Genomic DNA, 9,091 nt, shown 5'->3' with positions numbered 1-9,091 from the left:
CTTGAATGCCACAAACTTTCTTTCTGGTTATACCCAGGGTGTTAATGTGGTCCCACAGGCAAGGGGAGAGGAACAGTGCCCCTCCCCCTAGCAAGGTCATCCTAGCATCTCCTACCCTGCTGTTGTTGTCAAGCCTCTGACCTCATTTGCTTCTGATGTATATGCTGAACTTCAGGTGACCTATATTTAGATTATGTAAAACGGATAAAAAGCAAATGGCCTTTTTGCGCTAGGGTCAGAGTTCAGCTGTGTTTGATAATGCTGCTTTGATCTCCAGGACCCTGCCTGTTGAGATCTATGGTGTCTGTCAACCAACTTTGCCCTGCACTTGACCTTTTGCTTGCCTGGACCTGTAGTTACTGCCAAGACTCTAATCCCTCAGCATGTCACTTCTGGCAAAAGAAAAAAAAAAAAAAATCCCAAAGCCCAAGATTCAGACATTCCAGATTCTGCTCTGGCCCCCCACAAAGGCATTTAATATAGAAGCTTTTTGAAATTAAAAAAAACAAGAGGGCGAAGAAGTGGTCTTAAGAGGAAATTTCAAACAAATTATAGGATCAGTGATGCAGAACTCAGCAAGAGCAGTTTGCTTGGCCAGAGTCTTCCAGAAGGCGCTTGGAATCCTGAATGGATTCTAATAGAGCTGGTGGGGATCGGGAGAAGCTTTGCTGCAGCTCTCTGTTTGGGGGACAGGTGACCCTTCAGCGATCAAAGACCAATGCTTATCTCCTGTCCGTTCGAGAATTCCTCAGCATGCTTTCCTTTGATTGGCTCATTCTGATATTTTATCACCCTGGCAGCTAAAAAGTGCTTCCTTATGTCCAGCTGGAATCTCTGCTACTTAATTTAAACATCGATTTTCCGTCCCTTGTCAATGTGGGTTATATTTTTGTGGATCCTTTCCATATGTGCACATGGTTTTCACAATGTGGTGAACCAACTTGGACATGATACGCAGGACGTCAGGGACCACTGGCCCAGGACTCGGGAAGAGCCTAGTCCTCTGCCTGCCCATTGCTTGACCTAGGACAAGTCGCTTTCCCTGTCCAGGCATCACGTCACTCCCCTCGAGGGGAGGGAATCCATCACACCATCTCTAAGATTTCTTCCAGTTTTGATGATTGTGTGATTTTGCTAAGAACGCTGTATCTGAACAGCGAATCTGTGCTTGGCATGTAGTAGAGACACAGTGAGGACTTGTCAAGCAGGATTCCATCATAGGGATGGCCATCGAAAGGTTCTTTCAGCATTGACTAAACCTTTCAGCCGATTCCCTCTGTCCCACCCAGGAGTGATCTGTCTCTTGTAGAAGTAGGCACGGGTGCGCAGTGGTGGGGTGCCTTTCTTCACAGAGTGCGGCAAGCACCTGGCCCAGGAGCAGGCGGGACCTGCTTCTAGTCCCTTCTTTGCCGTCAAAGCCAATCTATTAAAATGCCTCTGTGATTCCAGAAGGAGAACAAGTACCCATAAAGAAGAGATTATAAATACATCCAATTATAAATATATCCCATTAAAAATATATATTGACAAGCAGTTCCAGACAGTGTTGGGCTTGGCAGGCTTGGCCGAGGAGAAAAAAGTAGCCGAGTGTCCAGAAAGCCATATAGTGGACCATTGAACAATATGAGTTTGAACCGTGTGCGTCCACTAAATATGTGGATTAGTTTTGATAAATACAACACAGGACTGTAAATGTATTTTCTCTTATGACTTTCTTAATTACATTTTCTTTTTTCTAGCTTTATTATAAGAGTACAGCATAGAATACATAAAACATATAAAATAGGTATTAGTTGACTGTTTATGTGATCGGTAAGGCTTCCAGTCAATAGTAGGCTGTTAGTGGTTAAGTTTCTGAGGGATCAAAACTTCTATGTGGTCTTCACGGGGGCGCCTGGGTGGCTTAGTTGGTTAAGCGTCTGCCTTCAGCTCAGGTCATGATCTCGGGGTCCTGGGATCGAGTCCCACATCAGGCTCTCAGCTCAGCGGGGAGTCTGCTTCTCCCTCTGACCCTCTCCCCTCTCTTGCTCTCTCTCTCTCTCTCTCAAATAAATAAATAAAACCTTAAAAAAAAAAAGAAAGTTCAGTAAAAACAGAATTAGGACTTAATAAATATTTCTCTTCTCTATGTCACAGGACTTACACAGAAACCCCAGTGAAGGGTTAGGGGCGACCATGTCCTGGGACTTTGGAAAGAGAGAGTGGCAGGCAGTTCCTGACATCCCTGGTCTTTAAAAGCTCCAGGGAGCCCCTTGCTGGTGTGGCTGAGGGAGCGATGCCCCCAGGATCAGAGGGCCTGGGCTTCCACCCTGGGTCCAGCAGGTCCTAGTTGGGTGACCTTAGGGAAAGGTCACTCCTTTAAGCCCCAGGTATATAGTAACCGTTATGTGAGGTAATAGATAAGAAGGCAACTTCGCATAGTATCTGGCATGTGGGAGAAACTCAAACATTAGTTTCTCACAGTGACCGTCTGGGGTCCGGGCTGGTGGAGGGACCACAACGCAATGGCAGATGGACATGCCCCGCAGCTGAGAAGCTCCTAGGACCGCCCTCAGGCCACGTGATGAGCTCCTCTCCCCGCTGTATGAGTCGGCTAGGGACACCATGACAGAGTACCACAAACTGGGTGGTTCAAACAGCAGGAATCAATTTTCTCTCCATTCGGGAGTCTGGAGTCCGAGATCCAGGTGCTGACAGGGTTGGTTTCCTCTGAGGACTCCGCTGGGCTCAAAGATGGCTGCCCCCTTGCTGCCTCTTCGTGTGGCCTTCCCTCTGTGCACACGCACCCGGGGTCTCTCTGCGTGTCCTACTCTCCTCTTCTTGTAAGGACACACGTCAGATTGGATTATGGCCCCCCCTACCCCTCTCATGTTAACGTCATCATCTCTTTAAAGGCCGCATCTCCATGGTCACATTCTGAGGTACTAGGGTTAGGACTTCAATACAGGAATTTGCAGGGAGGCAGATGGAGTTCAGGCCACAAAGCACTCACTGAGCCTGCGTCTGGAGAGAAGATTGAAGATCCAAGAGCCGTGGAGGGCTTTGCAGCTCCCGTCTGAGAGTCGATGCTCAAGGTCAATCCTCCCTGCCCCTCCCCCTTCCTTCCTCTTCCGGGAGGATGACTCAAGCTCACACCTCCATTTTGACACGTGAATACCACTCCTTTTTAAGAGATTCTTGACACGTGGTTGTTCAGGATTATGAACAAGGACACTGAAGTCCCTGGGTTCTGGGGTAAACCCCTGGTCGCCTGGGGGCACTCTTAAAACCACCTCATAAAATGGCTTCTGAGCACTGAAGGCTGTGCTGTTGGCTGGCCTGGGTGAGGCCATGAGACAGAATGCAGAGCCCCACCCCGAGGGGACGGAAGGGGGTTCCCATCTCCTGTGCCTTCCTCTTTTCTTTCCCCAGCACCCCTCCTACATGGTGAGTCATCCAAAACTCCATACACCCAGCCAGCTGTTTGGAACATAAGAAACAACCCCAGCCAGAAGCATCTTGGGCCCAAACTCACACTCTCTCGCCTCCTCCCCCCTCCCCCCCCGTCTGTCTCCATTTTATTGCTCCTTTTCCAAGTCCCTCTTTCCCCCCACCTTCCCATTCTTATCCCTTTCAAGGCTTAATTTGGTTATCTGGAGACACCGGGTCTTGGCCAGTCAATGTCTAATCTATGAAAAAATTAGTATTTCCCAAACTAACAGTTATATCAAAGCCATTAAGCCCTGTTTCTTCCTTAAGCACCATCACTTTTCTCATAATTCTTACCTGAAGTACTAGCTTCTCATGAACAGGGATGGTATTGTACCTTCCACGACTCTCAGTGCAATGCCTTCAGCATAGAAATACTCAAACGCTATTTGAAGAAAGCAATGAGACTTTCAAGAATAATCATATGCTCTGAGAAGCTCAGGCCTGCAGTTAGCTCTAAGGACACTTTGTAAGCCCCTCAGTGACCCAGACCTAGAGTTGCAGGGAGCTAACAGTGTGGGGTTTCCTCATCCTGGTGATGCAGCTTGAACCACTGGGCTTAGCCATAGATAAAGCTGGATCACTTATTTAAAGAACAAGCAATAAATATGACTTTTGGCAGTAAAATAGAAAGCAGAGAATTCTTTAGTTTTCATAGACATAAATGCCTGGGTAAAATGCATCCCCTTATTAACTAAAAATGATTTTGTCATGATTATCTGTTTAAAAAAATTATCTTCTCCTCCTTTGGCTTCCGAGTTAGAAATTCCCTTACAGGTGCTTATTCTAACAAGATGGGGGCAGTGGGCTCTGAACCTGGTCCAATCTCATTTCCGTCCCTTGCTCTGCCAGGGGAGGAAGCGGTGGGGGGGGGGCGGGGTGGGTACTGTTGGAGACTGAATGAATGGCTCTGGTCTCCCATCTCTGACCTCACCTCCACTTAGTAGAAATAAGAAAAAAGGACGGGGCACAAATGTGAAACCTCTACTTGTTCATTCATCCATTCATTCAACAATTACTTGTTCAGCACCTACTATGTGCCAGACGTTTTGCCAGGTCCAGGCGCTACAGAGATGAGAAAGTCACAGTTCCTGCTGGCAAGAAGCTCATAGTCTACCGGGGAGTAGAAGTGCCACCAAATTGTTCCTGAATACCGAGCTACTAGAAATAGGTATGAAACACTATGGGAGTACTGAAGAGGGGTCTCTCTCTTCGCACGAACAGAAGGAAGCTTAGAGACCTTGGAACGAGGCCTTGAAGGATGAGCACAGTTTTGCTAGATGGTATGGAGTGGTGAGGACCAACTAGTACTATGGTATCCAATATGGTAGCCACTAGCCAACATGTGGCTGTTTGGATTTAAATTACTTAAAATCAAACAAAATCAAAACTTAGTTTCTCAGTTGTTCTGGCCACATTTCAAGTGCTCAAAAGCCACAGCGGGCTAGTGGCTATTGCATCGGACTGGGAAGATGCAGAACACTTCCATCACTGTCGAAAGTTGTATTGGACAGAGCTGTTCTGGACGAAGAGGACAGCGTGCCGATTTCCCGGACACCATTAGCTTGGGTCTGAAAATGCTTCCCTGAGGCTGCTTTCTGTGCCACGAGCCTCGGAGCCTTCAGAGCTGCCTCGTGGATAGGGAGCGGTCTGTGGCGGCAAGGCCTGGAGAGCTGGGGGGCCGAGTGCTTACAGCATGAGGCTGGCGGGCAGGCCCTCCTCAGGGGCCATGGGCTCTGGGGGCTGGGCTGTGGACGTCCACACTGCTTCTGCGCGCCGATGGCCGTCAGCGAAGATGGCGGCAGCTGGCCTGATGGCCTGCTACCTCGACGTCTGCAGTGCTCACCCAGCGGGCATCCGAACCTGAACCCCTCTTCTCCCACGCCCTGCTCCCCTGCAGTCCTGCCCCTCTCAGTTGATGGGCATTTCCATTCTTCCAGCTGCTCAGGCCCAGACCCTGCGAGTTGCCTTCCCGTCCCTTTCCTCTCCCGGCCCTTCCCTCCGCCTAACCTCTCTGCCAGTCCTGGTGGCTCTACCTTTCCAATAGGCCCCTGCTGACCACTTCTTACCATCTCCACTGCTGCCCCGGGTTGGAAACTGCATTATCTCTCACCTGGCGTTCTGCAGCAGCCTCCTAACTGGTCTCCCAGCTCTTCCCCCGCCCCCGGCCCCCTCCCAGCAGCTGGAGTGATGATGCTAATAGTTAGGTCATTTCAGTCCTCTGCTTAAAAGTCTCCAAATGCCCCCATTTTACTCAGAGTAAAAGTTAGAATCCTTACAATGTCCTATAAAACCCTTTGTGACCACAGGACCTGGCCCTGTTCCCTCTGTGACTTCATCTCTTACTGTTCTCCCCCTTGCATCCTCTACTCCAGCTACGCTGGCCTCCTCCCTGTTCCCAAGGGCCTTAGCTCTGGCTGTCCCCTCTGCATGGAAAGCCTTTTCTCCAGATATTCATATGCCAACTCCTCTATTGCTTTGGATCTTTGCTTAAATGTCAACTTCTCAACAAAGCTTATGACAATCTTATTTAAAATAGTAATCTGCACGCCACCCTGCCTATCCCCAGAGTGCTCCATCCTCATTACCCTCCAATACTCTTTTCTCAAATGGCACATAACACCTAGCCTGCCTCTTCATTTATTGATTGATGATGCTCATTTTTGCTTTTCTGTCTCCCCTCATTAGAATATAGGCTAAGTGAAGGCAGGGGACTTCGTCAGTTATGTTCCCTGAGGTATCCTATGTGCCTAGAACGCACAGTGGTTGGTGGGAAGTATTCCTTTGTTGTTCTCATCCTAAGCTGCTCTCTGCCGCTGGCGGGGGGGAAGGTCTCCTCTACATGGGAGCCAATCAGCAGCCTGGTTTGGCAACCCCTAGCTTCTCCTTAGGATTGCTAAGTTAGGCTCCAGGAGTGGACTGACTTACGGAAATTCTCCATCTGAAGTTGGAGGCTCAACCCTCAGGTGAGCTGACTCCAAAGGAGTCTTCTGCTTTTCTGAGGGTTCCAGGTTGAGAGAGGGTTGGAGGGGGTGGTCAGAGCTGTAAGGAAGGGCTCCTGGGCAGGGTGGTGGGTTAGGGACCCCCGATTGTATGGTAGAGAGTTTAGCCCACTTGCAGGATGTGTCCAAGGCAGCTGTCTCTTTTCAAAACTGCTCCATCATGCCCTCCAGTTGTAAGAGCCTCACGTGAGCATCTCTGATGATTCAGAAGCTGAATGGGACGGGGGAGGATTTCAGGCGTCAGAGTGGAGCTTGTCAATGGGTGGATGTGGCCTGGAGTTGAGCACAGAGCGAGGGGAGGGTGCTGTGGGCAGGGAGTTGGGAGCTCTGGCCCCCAACCCCCACCTCTAAGCCATGGATTTTTCATCTGTTCAAAGGGAACAGTAAAGCCTGCCTGTCTCCCTTTCGGCGTTCTGAGGATCAAGTGAAATAATGTATATGAAAATGTTCCAAAAAGAATAAAGAGCTTTGCCAGGATAAAAAATTGCTTTTATTCCAAATGATAAGTCAAGGGTGAGATTTCTAAGAAGTCATTTGTGTGGGCTGTTGTTTCAAATCCTGTTTGTTTTTTAAAAAAATAGAAAACAAATCCAGGCCTGCCCTATTCAGGGAAGAATGGCGGTGTGCTAGACGGTTCCTCAAGTCTGGGGTCCAGCCATTGCCCCCACAGTGGCTTGTTCTCAGATGCACATGTGCTGCTTGTCTGGGGACCCTCCAGCTGAGGGGACCCACTGCCTGGCTTGGGATGGGGCCGCAACCTTGTGGAAAGTGGGACCCATGCTCCTTGGTCATGAGGGTGGAACGATCTGCCTCGAGCTTCACGGGCATCGCTCCGGGATGGAGGGCAGTTGGGTTAATAACTCGGTTGGTTCAGGCTCTGAGTGGGGAGCAGTGAAGAAAGAGGAGGGAAGCCTGTGTCTGTAGGACATCTGTGCTTTGTGGGCCCATCGGTACGGTATAGCTCACCACACACCTGCGTCTCTCTAAGGTGTGATTATGCTTATTTTAAAAATGAGAAAACTGAGGCTAATAATCTGTCCCGGGGCCACACAGCTTACTGGTAGCTGGCAAAACTGCCATTGAACTCAGGTCTGTCTGGTTTCAAAAGCCATGCCCTTGGCATAGTACTGTGCTCCCCACCTTCCATGGGTCAAGGGATGGGGCTCCAGTTTTGGCTCCTTCCTTTAGATGTGTGACCACAGGCAAGTCATTTAAACGTCTCTCATCCATTCCCTCAGGTCCAAAAGGCAGTGATCACTCTGTCCCTCACTGGGTATTTGTGAGCATCAAATGAAATAATGTATGTGGAGTGATCTGAATATTGCAAAATGTTGCATGCAAGTGAGGAATGACTATTATAATTTTGAAAGTGTTGCTTTTATCCTGTGACTGCCTTGCTCAAGAACCTTCCGTGAGTCACTCTTCCCTGACCTGATGGATTCTGGCCTCCCAAGTTCCATGCCTGTGCTCTCACTGACTGTCCTCCACCTAGCCTTCCTCTGGGTTCCAGTAAAGGGCATGTCCATCACCACCTCTCTGCCAACATGGCGCTCTCCCCACCTGTCAAACCTGACACACATATGGTCTCCCTCCTCCAGGAAGCCCTCCCTCACAGCCTTACCGGTCTGAGCCACGTGGCTTTCAATGTGCTGCCTGGTGGCTGGGTACAAGTGCTCTCTAGTTGTTTCATAAGCTTGAGTACTTCTCTGCAAGGAGGTTTACGAGTCCTGCAGGGTTGAGATCATGGTTTTGTGCTCTTGCAATGCCCTCACGGCGCCTCATCCGGTACTTAGGACCCGTAAGTTAAACACTCAGAAAATGTCAACCGATGGACTGATTCAGAGTCTTGGACCCATGTTTCCACTTTCTCAGGCTATGGCGGGTCATGGAGAGTTCTGGCAGCTTTTCCAGGCAGCCTCTTGCAGCCCCTAGGTCTCTTCCGGAAGAGGCAGCTTCCTGCCTGAGCTCACGCGGCGCCCGGCTTGAACCCGCCCCCTCCTGTCTGCCTGGCCAGACTGTCCCGGGGGCTCCAGCTCACAGCAGAGTTCCCTGTGTAAGAACTCTGACCTCAGCCATCTCCCCTACTCCGCGCTCCTTTCACACGCCACGCCTGGGCTGGGGGCTATGTCCTGGCTTGTCTTCCAAGAACCTCGAGAGAAGAGAGCACGTAGTAGGTGCTTGGCACTTATGCTTTACTAGGGCTGGACCCAGATCTCAAAGAAGCTTCAAGGAAAATCTGCAGACCTGGATTTCAAGGCTTGCCAGGTGCTTAGTACGATTGGGAATGAAGGTACAAGTACTGCAAGGGAGGGGACGGAACAGAGACAGCGTGGCTTTGGTGTCTGTCACACTGGTTTGCGCCCTGCTACTGGGCAGGTGACTCTGTCTCTCAGGGCCTCAGTGTCCTGGTGTGGAAATCATGGATGACAGCGACACACCATCACAATGTTGTCTTGAGCATGGCTTTAAACTGCATCTCGAATTCTGTCTGCAAGCCCCGTGTTCAGGGCTCAGCTTAGATGTCACCTTCTGAGAGAGACATCCCCCTACCCTAAGGAAGTCCCTGGCGCTGTCATGAATGTAGCACCCTGTTAATCCTTCCCGACACTTCTTGCCATCTG

At 49.8% G+C, this 9,091-nt stretch overlaps 1 protein-coding gene and 1 long non-coding RNA gene across 5 annotated transcripts in view; one reads left to right on the top strand and one right to left on the bottom strand.

Moving 5' to 3' along the window:
- Positions 1-1,403: 1,403 nt before the first annotated feature.
- LOC148162768 (uncharacterized) lies at positions 1,404-8,385 on the bottom strand. Its single transcript, XR_015766517.1, has 3 exons — positions 8,092-8,385; positions 6,397-6,743; positions 1,404-2,063 (listed from the first exon to the last, which is right to left on the bottom strand). It is a non-coding gene; the product is annotated as an uncharacterized LOC148162768 (long non-coding RNA).
- A 108-nt stretch (positions 8,386-8,493) lies between these two features.
- The window catches only part of RXRG (retinoid X receptor gamma), a 69,448-nt gene continuing 68,850 nt past the window's right edge, over positions 8,494-9,091 (top strand). For 2 of the 4 annotated variants that reach the window (XM_028104702.2, XM_028104700.2), the window contains exon 1: positions 8,494-8,735. Coding sequence is in view for 1 of the 4 variants with exons in the window: in XM_028104698.2 (XP_027960499.1) it covers positions 8,755-8,760 (6 nt within the window). In the remaining 3 variants the exon portion in view is untranslated. Of the gene's footprint in view, positions 8,761-9,091 lie in introns of all 4 variants that reach the window. The other 2 variants (XM_028104698.2, XM_028104701.2) reach the window with 1 other exon arrangement.

The sequence above is a fragment of the Eumetopias jubatus genome, unplaced genomic scaffold (genome assembly GCF_037043125.1).
Source record: "Eumetopias jubatus isolate StellerSeaLion01/CBP00866 unplaced genomic scaffold, mEumJub1_p1.0 scaffold_12, whole genome shotgun sequence".
In the NCBI taxonomy this organism is placed as follows: Eukaryota; Metazoa; Chordata; class Mammalia; order Carnivora; family Otariidae; genus Eumetopias; species Eumetopias jubatus.
This window is presented reverse-complemented; position numbering and strand designations above follow the sequence as displayed.